The 14,414-nt window shown below is 37.6% G+C and overlaps 2 protein-coding genes across 2 annotated transcripts; one reads left to right on the top strand and one right to left on the bottom strand.

Annotated features, from left to right (window-relative positions):
- Positions 1 to 286: 286 nt before the first annotated feature.
- Positions 287 to 8,140, bottom strand: serinc2l (serine incorporator 2, like). The gene is made up of 10 exons (XM_028013036.1): positions 7,986 to 8,140; positions 7,077 to 7,238; positions 6,471 to 6,658; positions 6,291 to 6,370; positions 6,045 to 6,182; positions 4,844 to 5,013; positions 4,517 to 4,607; positions 3,590 to 3,740; positions 2,297 to 2,506; positions 287 to 1,895 (listed from the first exon to the last, which is right to left on the bottom strand). The coding sequence occupies exons 1-10, from the start codon at positions 8,022 to 8,024 to the stop codon at positions 1,757 to 1,759; spliced, it is 1,368 nt and encodes a 455-aa protein (XP_027868837.1). The 5' UTR covers positions 8,025 to 8,140; the 3' UTR covers positions 287 to 1,756.
- Positions 8,141 to 10,712: 2,572 nt separating this feature from the next.
- Positions 10,713 to 13,765, top strand: stmn1b (stathmin 1b). Its single transcript, XM_028013691.1, has 5 exons — positions 10,713 to 10,832; positions 12,353 to 12,395; positions 12,657 to 12,829; positions 12,928 to 13,119; positions 13,209 to 13,765. Exons 2-5 carry the CDS (start codon positions 12,380 to 12,382, stop codon positions 13,266 to 13,268), a joined length of 441 nt encoding a protein of 146 aa, XP_027869492.1. The 5' UTR covers positions 10,713 to 10,832; positions 12,353 to 12,379; the 3' UTR covers positions 13,269 to 13,765.
- The last annotated feature ends 649 nt before the right edge of the window (positions 13,766 to 14,414 follow it).

The raw sequence follows: 14,414 nt of genomic DNA, 5'->3' as shown, positions 1-14,414 counted from the left end.
TTGAAATCATTTACATCTAGTCATTCTTTGTCTATGAGAAACAATCAAATCAGGGAAATTGAATAAAATCCAGTCATAATTTTTCTATTGGGAGAACTATGTTACAGCTACTTAAAAAGATCTAAAAATGAGCAAAATGCTTTGTGTGTATTCAGATGACCTTAGTACTGTCCATGATGCTCCTCTGGGAGAACAGAACATGATGTAACATGCCTATATTACTCAAAGTTATTGGGTCTTTATGAGATTCATCAGACAAGGAACAAGAAACACACTTTATCCTCACTGAAAGAAACCTGTGCCTTTATTAGATGTGATTTTCAATGCATTACATACAAGTTTAAAATCACATGACAGACCAGTGCCTGAGGACATGCAATGGCTCACCACAATGTTCAGGTAAGTCATATAAGCACATCTTCCTTCTGAAGTACCAGGACTACAAAGAGGCACTTGATAGTTTTATAAAACTGAACTGGAAACAGAAAATTACCCAAAATAACATTCTTAAAGGGGATGAAATGTAAAACTGCACAGGGAAAAAAAACGATCACTCATTTCACAATACACATTCCATATATTTATGAAGACATTTTTTGAAAAATATTAAAAACAAAAGAATAAAATGTTTAGGACTGAAGAAAAAAACTGCTTTTGACATGTGCAAAATATACTGATAATATTCCCATTTCCACATAAATGAGGTAACTACATAATGCATAATTATTGTACCAGCATTACAACCGTCCAATCACGATGAACGTCAATACAATTTAACAGCAATTCGATCACTTCTGAAACGCATTACTTCTGTTTGTACAACATTTAAAACTTCTGTTTCTGCTCATGTCTCTTGACAAATATGTGGCATTTATAAAAACTAAAAAAACTAAGTTGTGCTGAGTTAGTGCTGCAGCTGCTGGGACCTTTTTTTCTGCCCACTACATGTTCTTGATTAGCTGAGGATCAATAAAAGTTTCCCAGCTGCAACAGACTGCAATAAAAAGGTAAAGATTGTTGCCCGTGGCTGTCCGAGCCTGAACGCTGTCAGACGGGGAGGAAAAGCTTAGCACCGGGAATAAACCGTCTCAAATTAGAGCAGACGAGGAAGAGCTAAGATTAGACCAGCGGTCGGTCGGCAGCTTAAGATGTAGTGACGTGGCTATGCATACAGCTGAGCAGCATCAGGGAAGCCCTGTTATGATCTGCAGGGCGTGCCTTATTAGTCTTATCTAACGCTCACACTCGCTTCACTGTGGGGCTCCTGAGCAGGGCTCCCCTTATTTCACCCTCTGCAGTGAGGCAGTACAGGTAATCGGGGGGTTTCCAGACACCTGGCCAATCAGGTGTCTGATCAGAAAGGCTATTAATAGAGAATCTATGAGTGAAATTTCTGAGGTACTGAAAGTGCCTTGTTGCTGAGTGTTTACAAGAGTGCAGAGTCTAAAATTCTACATTAAAATATAAATGCAAAAGAACAGAGGGTTGCCCATCACATGAAGAAAAAGCTGAAGTCATTATTGAACAAGCTGTAAATCAGTGTAAACTTTCATACTGCTGTAATGATTATTACTAGCAAAAGCGGTTAGACAACATAACGCAAACAGGTGACACACAATGTGAAAACAACTCCCAACAAAAATGATATTTCAAAGTCTTCATTTCACTCTTTTTAGATCCTTTTATAGCATCCTTCAAACTGTCTAGTGTGCAAGGAGAAAACAGGAAGGACAAACAAGTCAAGGACATCGAGTGCTTAGCTGAAATCCCTTTCAGGGAAGATAAGAGGGGCGATGAGGGTCCAGAGGTAGAGCCCGAGGCCCAGCCAGCTAGAGCACATCTTCACCCACACAGCTGGCATCGTGCTCTGCATGGCTTGTGTGGTGGTGTCTGGTCTGACAGGGCACACACAAGGAGACGCACAAGTTAATAAACTAAACAACTCAGAATGTTACAGCTACAGATGTATATCTGAAATTTTTGAAGAAAATGTCCAGGGGAGGGTGAAAGTCTTTATAAATGAATACAAATATTCAATCTGACATTTCTGTGGCTGTAAGGCGCCATCTGGTGGTTCTACACAGAATGGAGAAAAACTTAAGGCTAAACCAAATGAGTTCAAAATATTTAGGTGTTATCCTTGGTCTCATTGTGGTTTAAAATTTTAACCCTATCCATAAACATCCACCCAGAAGAATATACAAAAAATGATAGCTAATTGCTACATTTTCACATCTTTGTTTTATTTGACTGCATCACATTCGACCACCTGCTTTCATCTCCTAACAACACTTACTGGTACCAGTTGGTCAGCGTCATCATGATGTAGAGCGAGGCCAGGCAGAGGTGGAAGTGGAAAAAGGAGTAGCTGTAAGTGACATTCTCCTCCTCATTGTCGACAGCCCTGCGCACGCCGTCCTCCCCCACGACTCCCTCGCCGCCGTACCCTGTGCCCTCCTCTGTCTGCATCAGCTTGTTCACCTGAGCGTTGCTGGATGAGCGGATACTGAAGAGCGCAAAAGAGGATGAAACCAGTAAAGTAAAACGTGTTTCTTTTAGAGACATGGAAGGCATGTCTAAACCATCTGCTCATTAAATGATCCGTTTGAGGCTGGTTGCCATCTAAAGCTGAGTAATATGGTGTAACGTGTATAAAGTAGCTATACACCTTGAACATATTAATATTTGCCCAATTCCAGTGTATTTTCATGGGATCGTTTTGTGATGGACCCACTTTATCAGCCCGTTAATCCCTGACCTGACTGCTGTATTCCTTGGTCTTCATGATACTGATTATCCATCAATCTTCTGTACAAAACCTCTGAGTTCTTCACAGATCAGATGAATTTATACTGAGCTTAAATTACACAAAGAGAGACAATACACAGACTGGAGTTTGTTTTTGTGGTGTCACTGCAAACTGGGCTCAGTATAACTGCATGCCAAGAAAAATATTTGAAAACCTCGTGTAAATGTCCTTCCACTTCACATTAATGCACTACTTTGTGTTGGTCGAAACTGTGTTTAAAATGTCCAACAATGCAACGTGAAGTACTTTAGTCCTTTCATCACCTATCATTTGAACAATGATGACATAACAGACCTGTTGTAAGGTTTATGACCCAACAAGTATCTCTGTTTCACTTCTGCTAAATTAAAGCAGCCTTGCTTTAAAGCAGATTGGACACTAATCTATATTGCCCTCTTGTGGCCATCAGACGAAACAACGTGGCTTGAAGTTGCAAACTGCACACTGATCCATTGAAAATCCTTCCCTGATGAAGGAGGACTGCTAGCAAGATGTCTGTTGTACAGAAGTTTTCACATTTAAAGAAAGAAACTTTACAAAAATGTGTATATTACTTTAAAGAAAATTTAAGTTAATGTTGGGGCAGCGCTGTAATGAGCATTGTAATTAGTTTAGCCAGATTGAGGGCATACTGGTAAAAATGTATGTAAGCTTATTTGTTTTTACATATGATTTTCATATTTTATGATTTTATGATAGTGTTTTGTGTGCATTTATGGCATTGAGACTCCCAATGAAGTTTGATCATGACAAATTAAAATGGGGTCCTTTTATGTCTACCTGGCGTAGAGAGTACAGAAGAGGAAGATGATCAAACCAACGATGCCCTGAGCATCCCACCACTGCACGTGTCCTGAGTCTGGGCTGGCAGATGGTTGGGTGGTGTTGGCGTGCAAGACGAGACTCAACAAGCTCGGGTTACATCTCAGATCTAGAGAATATAAACATACGGACTGTTAGAAATCCACCACACTTCATAAAAGCTCCCAAAAACCTTCAAAGAACTTAAAATAAAGCTGTGGTGCATGATATGGACTGTCTGTTGCACAAATACATCCACATTTTTCTAAATTATTCTAATCTGCTGCACATTTTTCCAAATCATTTTTCCAAATCTGAGCATGGTATTTTTAACACTTACAGTATGATTTTTAATTATGCAGTAAAATGTCCTTTACATTCTCTGGTCAATCTCTTTTCTCACTTTGCTTTATATTTTTATTTATGAGTAAATTTACATTCTTCAACTTGCCTGTCACTTTGCTACTCCTGACTTTCCTCACTGATGGACAATAAATGACATGTTGATACTATTCTACTCTTCTATTAATTTGCCACTTTACTTCACAGACTTTTTTTAATACTAAAATTAAAGGTTGATTTTTATTATTATTATTACTTTAATAACAATATTTTCAGTGGGAAATCCTGCAACAGGTTTGAAAAGAATGCAGAAAACTAAGTTCATCACAAGACTCTCCATTCTTGTTTTTCCACTAACAAACTACAGATCATGCACAAAAAACACAAAGGTTGGTTGCTAAAATTAGCTACAACTGTTTAGTGGTCAGGCATTATGCTACATTAGAACTCACCATCGTAATTGAAAAGCTGCAGCACGTTAACAAGCACATGTAGGAAACATTGAGCGTTAACATGACTTATTAAAAAAAAGAGGAGGGAATTGAGACTTTGGTTACCACTCACTTGGATTGTTGGTCATGGCTGACCAAGTGACATACATGGTGTAAAGAGAAATGAGGGACGCCTGGAGGAGACCAGAGTGTGGCTGAGCTTCCTGTAATAAACAGGACAAAAACACAAACATTTACAGGCCAAAGTATGCAAAGTGGTAAGCATTAGCAATTCACTGCTTTGATATGAAGGTTTTTATGAAAAGAGTTGTTTACTCTGAAAATAAAATCTACTGGCCAAACTGGAAACACAAGTTTCCTGAAAACAAAGCATCTAAAAACACAAGATGGGCGATTAACAGATTTCTCCTACAATCCAAGACACAATGAGAAACTTTACCTGTATTTTTGGTAAGATGGACACAACAGAAATGATGAGGCAGAAGATGAGGTTGAGGCTGATAAAGACTTTGTGCTCAGTGCAGTCGTCTGGCTGCGTGTAGTAAATGTAGAAAAGCACCACAGCAGAGAAAGCCAGCACATATTGGAGGACGGTGAAGGACAACAGACCTGAAAAGAAGAAAAACAGGGTGAGACACAAACAAGTGTAATTTTGGAGTGTATAGACACTGTAGCTCACAAAAGTCTACACACTACTTTAGTGAAGTAAATAAATATATAAAATTAGACTGATAAATCATTTCTAAATCTTTTCCACATGTGAGACAAACGTCCTACACAGCTAAAATGTACAAGATCAATGTAAAATTTTATTTGGGAAGAGTTGAGAAATATTGATCATGACATCAATTTTTTACATTTAAAGACCGTGTGGGTAATTTTAAAAACCACTGTGGAAACTGGACAGAAATACCACTGCATAGCAGAAAATACAACTCAAAATGTCATATTAAAAATAATCCATATTTAGAAGAACAACAAAATTACCACATTTTAAAAAAGCAAATAAACAAAAATTTATTTGGATGAATGAGAATAAGCTGCTTTACCAGAGATAGATGTCAAATATAATGCGAGAAGCTTTCAGTCTATTCAACTCTTCCTGTTGGGTTAGTATTAGTCAATATTTGTTTCTATCATTATTGTTTGCAGTCTACATGACAGAAACAACAACAGAGACATTGAACCTTCCTACTACAACTTCTGTATGCACATTAGAATGTTCATCTTTTGTGCTTAGATATTTTAGACATTTGGTATGACTCCTGCAGGAACCTTGTGGTCAGGATGAGAATTTACCTTTTATATGTACCAATAATTACTAATAAGGGACTCCTGAGAAAGCTGTCAGCTTTTCTTGAATCTCCTCACCTCCACAGGTTTGCCATCACCCTTTGTATTATCGATTAATGTGGTTGAACGCTACAGCATGTTCACATACATCCTCCACCCCAGACAGTGCTGATTTCTATAACTTTTACACTGCATACTGGAAATTTGGATTTTAGCCCCAGTTTTCGTTTAAAAAAAATTTATGTTTCACAACTTTAATACAAGGTGTAGAGTCAGCCATAACAACAGTAATCGTTTTTTGTTTGTTTGTTTTTTTGTTGTTGCTTTTTTGTTTTCCAAAACTTCACCTGCAAACCAGCATTTGTTCTGGGTTTCCTCAGCATTTCCAACCCAGATCTTATTCCACGAGTGAGCGAAGTCAATCAGGAGAATGAGCTGAATCAAAATGAAGATGAAGGATCCTACTAATCCAAAGTAAAACCACACTGTGAAAGACCAAGGAAAATGACTCGTAAGTTTACTATTCAGGTTTTAAACCCTAACCTACATGTATAGAAATATGATCAACAGGAAATATAGAAATTAGTCCTCACCAGAATTAAATGCTCCATCCGGGATAAAAAACGCTCCCACTGTGATCCCAACTAGTATCAGAAATTTGAAGAACCAGAATCTGGAGAAGAAAAATTCATTTACAACTGCACGATGAAGACGACAAAAAGTACTGCAGCTCTGACCGGATGTGTCCACTAAAAAGCCAACAGGGAGCTCACCCATTTTGAATCACCGCTCTTGGGTCTCTGCTGTTCCGGACGCGAATCATTATGGCCGAGAACAGAAAGAAGAAGCAGGCCATGGCAAAGCACATGCGATACACAGACTTGTACCCCACAATAACGTCACACTTGACCTGGTTTTCGATACCAAGTATGGTCGTTCCTCCCTGGCAAAATCCTGGGATCTACAGAAGGAAAATTAAACACATGAAGTAAAATCTCTCACAGATACACAAACTGCCTCTCTCAGTACACAAACCTTTAAATTTAGGAACGTCAACACAAATACAACACCTGAAAGTGCAAAAGTATTCATACCCTTTGACTTTTTTTTTTTTTTTAACTTGACAGTCATAAACTTTAATGATTTTCTACCAGAATCTTATATGACAGACTAACACTAAGGAACAGATAAACTGTGGAACACATATGCACAAAGACTCCTTTACTGATATCCCGAAACAAAATCCATTGTCTATCATCTAAACAGCATGAGCTGTATATTTGTACGATTTGACACATGATGCATTTTACGAAGTTGTGTAAACCCCATTGCTATATTCCTTTTCTTCTTATTACAACATGCTGGCTGTGGGAGCTCACTTTGCGGAGTTGTGTTTCCATTCCAGGTAGGATCATGATGACAGAGACCATAGTTCCCAGAAGCAGAAAGAAAGAGAAAACCAGCCGTGTCACTGTGGAGTTATTGGAGGAAGGACAGCAGCCACACACAAGGCATGGTGCTGAGCCACACAGACATGAGGCCTGGAGATAAATGGAGACAAGGTAAAACGCCAAGCGGGTTTAAATAATAAAAAAAAAATGAATAAAATCCCTCAACATCAACTGCCTCAATGCAGGTCAAGGTCAAGTAGATATCATAAACCTTTTGTGTTCTATTGGAAATACTGACCTAGTAAATAATTAAACAAGATCGTCATTTACCAGTGCATCACAAGTGCAAACTCACGACGACGTAATAAAACACAGCGAATATTTCTGTAGATTTAGGCTAACAAAACTTGATAGCACTAGCTTCTTGGCTTTTTGTCACATACTTAATCCTGTTAAAATAAAACCTTCACAATTTCAACCATCCACTTATCCAACCTATTAAAAACTGGCTGGTCTAAGGCCACTAGTTGCTGTTTATTTAAGAGAAACAAATTAGCATACAAACAGCTGGTTAAAACTGACCGCGTTACACCGTAACGTCAAACGTCAGGTGACGCGTACGTAAAGGTAAACATGTTGAAGTGTTTTCGCTCAGTTCGGACGCTTATTCAGTCATACTGACGGACAGCCTCTCAAATAAAATCTGTCTGAATGTTTCAGAGCAGCAAAGTATGGCTAACATACGATTTAACTTATTAATTAACTATTATATGTGGAAGATTAAAGTTAGCTTTAGCTAGACAGGTCATGTTAGCGCAAATCCACTTTAACCACCGACAGCAAAAAGCTGTGGTTTAAAATGTGAGATAACGCTTAGTGTCATAAACAGATACTCACACAGCTGGCCAAGGAGCACAAAGCCATACAGGCCCCCATTTTCCCACGTTAAAGAGTCGAAATGTTTCGGGTTGTGCCTTCTTCCTCCGAACTGCCTGGACAAAACCACAAACTAACCGGAAGTCACTTGTTGTTTTTCAAAATAAAAGTGCTGACACGTTAAAAGTCAAACGTCCTTCGCTATAGTGTCCAAGATTTTCGCCATAAGGGCCAAAATCGTCCAGATTAAAGTACTGCAGGACCGCAAAATGTTTGTTTTTTTTAAGTTTATAAATACATTTCTTGCAACTTTTTATTTCATCTGCTCAATAAAATAAAATAAAATATGTTTAACTACGTTAAACATGATTTTCACGTAGCCCACATTTCTGTATTAAAAATATGTATAATTGGTCCGATTGGTCTGCAAGATTTTTTTTTTCAGTGTACAAGAGGGCTCTGTAAATCTTTATACATCCAAAGCATCTTTAACAAGTGTTGCTAAAAGATGGGCATAGTGTTTCCAAATTGAAAAATTTAGTGAGGTTTTTCCATGTATCTTAACATCTTGTTGTGAAATATTTGAAGTTTTATATCTTTTTCTTTAGGATAGAAATGCACCACAAACCTATGATATAAACAGAAACTTTACGTAAAAAGGAAAGAAATAAAAAAATACATCCAAACTATTTGGACTATTTCTGAGTTATTATCACAGGGTAATAAGTAATCTGACAGTTTTGATTGTGTCTCTATTGTGTTGGTAGTCTGAATGGTTTATGGGGCAGTTTTCATGTGCAGTTCCATCTCAACCTTGCACAGACATAAACATGCAGTGAATAAATCAATTTTCAATCAGTTTCTTGTACCAAAGAGTTAGTAATAAACACATTTTCAGGAGGCTCTTTAAATGTGTTTACATTTGAAATTTTTTAAATTGACATTTGTGACCGTATACAAAACAGACCAGCAAATATTGCAGTAAGCATATTGGGCTCTGTACTATATTTATAGCCGATGTGCATGTCTTTTTCTGCTGAAGTAAAACTAAGAAGAGCACTTTCAGTGTCCTTATGTCCACAGACAGACAGTGAACACAGCAAGTCTGAAACCTGCCATCTGTCCTTTCCTCTAAACGTCCCAGGAGCTCAGAGTCTGTTGCTCAATGATGCTAACAAAGACAAGTCTGTCAGGTACTGGTACAACTCCCCTGAGAATTCTAACAATTGAGCTGACAGGCTTTGGTTATTTTCTATATCGATGTTTTTTTGGGGGGGGAAGATTCGGAGGGTATCCTCTTTGTCCAGTTTAGAGTTGTCGGGGCTCTGGAGCCTATTGCAGCTGTTAATAGGGAAGAAGAAGGGTACACCTTGTCAGTCCCTCAAAAGGCCAAAACAGAGAAAAACATGAACACATAGAATATGCAAATTCAGCAGAAAGGTCTGCAGCCTGAGGTGGTCTGGCCTTAGTGAATCCAAACTGTCATAGCAAAATACAGTGTACAAACAATGGCAACGGTTGTTGTGCACAACCACCCAGTGTCAGTGCCTGTGCATTTGCACTCTTGACTGCAAGTCCTCTGTAATCACCTCTTCCCTTTGACAGTGGCAGATACACTTGGCTGGCTGCAGCTGACATTGCTTGTAGTTTGTGGAATGTGGCATTCAAGATTACAGCTTGCCTCTGATGCACTCCTGCACTTTGATCACCTATTTCAGGGATATTCCTAATTTTTTTCTCTTTCCTGTAACAAACCACATGTATAGTGCAAAAAAGTTTCTTCTTTTAGCCTCTTAAGGTTTTTTATGTTGGGATTAGGAATTGTGACTTTTTATTAGATTTTGATCTTTTTTTCCTCCTATCAAGACAGAAATTCATAAAACTTTGCTGAGAAGGAAGGATGTCAGATGTAGATTTTCCAATAAATTAGTCTATTCTTGGTTGAAACAGTCTGGATCACATGTTCCAGCATATTTATAACCCTGTTAAGATGGGTGGTAAAACATCCAGACAGAATTACGCCACACAAAGTGACACATTATTCCATACAACCATTATCTATACCCACTTACTGTATGTGTGCATTGTTATGAGGGGGTTGGTGCACTCTTCCAGCAGTTATTGGTAACAGGCAATGTACAAACTAGACAGGTTTCAAGTCCATCGTAGTGAAACAGAAACACACAAGACAAACAACCATGTTTGCACTCACTCAGAATTTAGCCAGAGCAATTGATCAAAGTTTGGACTGCGGGACAAAGCTAGAGTACCTGAAAACAACATCCACATCAATGTGTGAAATTCATGCAGAAAGATTCCTGGGCTGCAATTTGAACTCAGGACATTCTTGATGCAAAACCACAGCGCTATTGATTGTGCAACTGTGCAGTCCATATACATTTCTATCAGCAAATTATAATTATTTTTTAAACAAAAATGAAGGTGCATCAAATACATAAGCTTTGTTAATGTTATATAAATAAACCATGGCTCTGTTTGAGGAAAATATTGTTATCGCTTTTTAAACAGTACTAATCAGTACTCTCCTGTTAGTGGAACTCTAACTGACTCTGTATTTACTACTATAAGTTGAAGGGTTGTGCTTAACTTTTAGAAAAACATTCGAGCCATTTTTTCCTCTCTCTTCAGGATGCCTGCCTGTAAGCCTGGCCTTCTTCGCCTTCCTGCTGGCGCGCTCGCCTTTGCAACAGCCACGGCGATTGGTTAATTTGGACCAATGAGACGCCCCCATCTATTCTGACGTTGACAACACAGAAGGTTTGTGCGCGAAGGTGCAGATGTTGGCGGTTTGAATAGAGGCACAAAGGTAGCAAAAGGTCCGCTCTTCAAGCCGAGCTGCACTTCACGGTGAGAACAATTGCTCTCATTGAGTTGTCTTCTCTGAGTCTATGAGCGCATAGAAAGCTTTGGCAGCGACAAAGGTCGTTGTTGACTGTTTATTCAGTGTTCAGGGCTTTGAACAGAGGAGGTAAAGTCACTTTTTTTGGTACCAAGTAATAACTTTTACGGCCGTTGTTCACCAGCAGCCTTTCAGGATATGACAAAAAGTACTTTGAAAATTGCTTAAAACACTTTTTTTTTTTTTTAATGTAATTGATTGTTAGTGTCTAACCATATAAAGTAGGCAATGAGTGAATTGAGAAAAACGTTGTTTTTGTTTCTCTGTTATGTAAGCTCAATCTATGTTTTTACACTATTGTGTTCAAATAATTGATTTTTTTGCTGCTTTATGAAAGGAATCCTACTTTCAGTCTCAAATCTATATATTTTAGGTATTGCAAATGCTCCCTCCAGCTTTTTTTTTTCTTTTAATAAACACAACAAAGACTAGTACAGCAGTTATGTTGCCCCTCCCCGCCATTTTTGCACAAATGAGTGTGCAGCCTCCTGCTGTGGGGACTCAGCTTTTAACCTGCCTTTTACTGCGGGGCAACTATGTGCAAACATTTAGCTAAAGGCTGTGGTATTGGAGAGGTACAGAACATGTTTTGACTGGGGTTTAATGTTATGCAGCAGCTGTAACGTGTGACACACTATGTACAAAATTTTTTTAGTAGTCTGTCCAAATATGTGTGTATATATTTGTATGCAACTTTTTAAACTTGCATCTTCAAAATATTTGTCCAAATCGATGTTATTAACTAAATATTTATTTTATTAAGTAGTTGGATATTTAATCATCATTCACCTGCAAAGTTTCCCGATACAAACGATTAACATTAGTACTTTAGTTGTCTGATGGTTTGCTTGTGGTCGCCTAAGTATTCTAAGTTATCTTTACAGACTTCCTGAGAAGTAGCACCACAGGGCTTTTACAGTTGATGTAAAAAAAAAGAAAAAAAAAAGAAAGAAATTATGCAAATAAAATAAAAAAGCTTGTCCATTGACACTGGTTGAAACGTGGTTACTATTATGTTTAGTTTTTACTTAAAAGTTTGAGTTTTCTACCTTTGAAATAAAATTTTAAAAAAAAACTATTATAGTTGGAATATCAAGGGTATCGCTATCAGCAGTTAGCCTGGTCTCTTAGTATAACATTTAAAACTAAACCAGTGGATTGTAATATTCCCAAATGTAAGTTTGGATTTCATAACTAAATGACAAATAACTTATGTAATAAATAAATAACACCAATAATTCTTCTGAGTACTAGTAAAAGTAACCTCGGCATTACAAGTGCTACACTGCGCTCAGAACAATTGCAGATATGAGTCCAAAGTTAGAAAGGCTTGCATGCCTTGCAGTAAGATAAGAGCTTTCTGATTAAGATGTAGCTTTATTTCAAATGAAGTGTGTATTGTCCCAAATGCTTAGCTCCAAATGAATTGTAAGATTTTAACTTTCAGGGTTTTTTTTGTCTTCTGCAGGAGATTAAAAGACAATCTTTCTGGAAAATGGCAAATTGTGACGGTAAGTGTAATCGACTTGCACTTGCATTTTTTTAAGACCAGCATTTTCTAAAACATTTCTGTCTCCTTCGGTTTTCATGTCGGATCTGAATTTGGAAAACAAAGCAAATTAGTTCATACAGTTTGACTGAAAAAAAACAACGTTTTGATAATACATCATTTTAGAAAGTAAAGCAAAATTTGAAATTGAAGTTTGCAATTGAAAAAGATGGGTTATAATTTGACTACAATTGAGTATTTAATGAGATTCCTGTTTTTACAGACATTCAAGTGAAGGAGCTGAACAAGCGCGCGTCGGGTCAGGCATTTGAGGTCATTCTGAGCTCCTCGACTCCTGACGCCAAAGTGGAGTTCCCGCTGTCCCCCAACAGGAAAAGGGAAACATCTCTTGATGAAATTAAGAAGAAATTGGAAGCTGCAGAGGGAAGGCGCAGGGTATTGTAAAACACAAATGGCTAACAGTACATCAAATAAACTTAGCTATTATTACTGTGTTAACTTATGAGGAAGGACTTCTCTTGTCTTCCTGTTAGAGTCAAGAAGCCGAAGTTCTGAAGCATTTGGCTGAGAAACGAGAGCACGAGAAGGAGGTCATCCAGAAGGCCATCGAGGAAAGCTGCAACTTCAGCAAGCAGGCGGAGGAGAAACTCAATCAGAAGATGGAGGCTAACAAAGAGAACCGCTCCGCCCGGATGGCAGCTCTCAACGAGAAATTCAAGGAGAAGGTCAGATCCTGATGCTTTCTTCTCATCTATAATTCCGTATAAAACTTACAAACTAATGTGATTGTTATTGTTTTTGAAATGTTTAACAGGACAAGAAGCTTCAGGAGGTGAGGAAGAACAAGGAGGCCATAAAAGAAACTGAGAACTAACCTGTTTCTGCTCTTAGTAGAGAGATAAGTTATCTGTCTGACAACCTCCTAAGATCTTAACGATGCTGGTTGTAATTATGCTCTAGACTTCTCTGGTTAGTTTTATATGTTGTCTGACTTTTTTTTTTTCTGGAGTTCTGTTTGGCAGCTGACTATACTGTATTTTTTTATATATAAAAACAACGGTCTGTAATAATTTAGTTGTTATATTTACCAATGTCAAAAACAAACAAAAAACTTAACAGGCTCTTCCAGGCTGTTGATAATGTTGTATATCTGAACTGACTATATGATACAGGGGTTCAACCAACCAGATTCAATTCCAGTATTTTGGTTTGTGCAGGATTGTTGTTGTCTTTGACCTCACAATATTTTTTTTATAAAATTTTATTTTTGTATTTTCTACCTTTCTTGGAACAGCAGACTATGGTGTAACATCTTCATGAAAGCTGAAAACTGTTACTTAACTGTTAATAAAGACTTTGACAATACTGACACCCTGTGGCCGTCATACCTTATTAAATGAATTTGTCTCCAAAATAGGGAGAGGAGAACTTTTTTTTTAAATGAATTATTTTGTTGTATTTTTATATTAATCAGAACTAAATAATTTTTTTATTCTTTCATGCTTAATTTTGACTTTATAGTCAGACTTAATGTGTGTGTAAAAGCACATTCGCATCAATGAAAAAAGCTATATCATATAAATGTTGACGAACAAGATTTTACCTTGTATACACCAATATTCCAAACAGAGTTTATGTAAACAGTTCAGTGTTTTGCAATGACTGGTGAGTTGCATTCTATCATGATCATGAATTTTAACTTTCGCAGAGATTTCCACCACTTTATTAAAAAACTGACCGGACGTACTGAGAATTTATTTAGGTTGGACAAATCAAACTGAAAAAATAAAGTGGTTGGATTTTCAGCACCTGATGGCTGAAGCAATCTTCAGTCAAACTAAACTAAACTCCAGGCTGACTGTTCAAGTACTTCTGGCAGATTATTAATTTAACATGTTATTGCATTGTGTTTACTGAACTGTGTGGTTGCTTGATTGTGTCTCTCCTGCAAAAGTTCTCTGAGACAAAGCTGTTTACACCAAGTATTACTGGTGAGAACATTGAGGTAAAACCTGAGTGA

Source organism: Xiphophorus couchianus, chromosome 3 (genome assembly GCF_001444195.1).
Source record: "Xiphophorus couchianus chromosome 3, X_couchianus-1.0, whole genome shotgun sequence".
Lineage (NCBI taxonomy): Eukaryota > Metazoa > Chordata > Actinopteri > Cyprinodontiformes > Poeciliidae > Xiphophorus > Xiphophorus couchianus.
Note: the sequence above shows the minus strand (reverse complement) of the source record. Positions and strands in the feature narration are given on the sequence as shown.

Bases quoted from the DNA above. Each gene is read 5' to 3' on its own strand.
- stmn1b (XM_028013691.1), top strand. The intron at 12,830-12,927 runs GTATTGTAAAAC...TCTTCCTGTTAG, and splicing joins CTGCAGAGGGAAGGCGCAGG to AGTCAAGAAGCCGAAGTTCT. The intron at 13,120-13,208 runs GTCAGATCCTGA...AATGTTTAACAG, and splicing joins ACGAGAAATTCAAGGAGAAG to GACAAGAAGCTTCAGGAGGT.
- serinc2l (XM_028013036.1), bottom strand. From the start codon at position 8,024: ATGGGGGCCTGTATGGCTTTGTGCTCCTTGGCCAGCTGT. The intron at 6,659-7,076 runs GTGAGCTCCCAC...TTCCTTCTGTAG, and splicing joins TGGAAACACAACTCCGCAAA to ATCCCAGGATTTTGCCAGGG. The intron at 6,371-6,470 runs GTGAGCTCCCTG...TTTCTTCTCCAG, and splicing joins AGAGCGGTGATTCAAAATGG to ATTCTGGTTCTTCAAATTTC.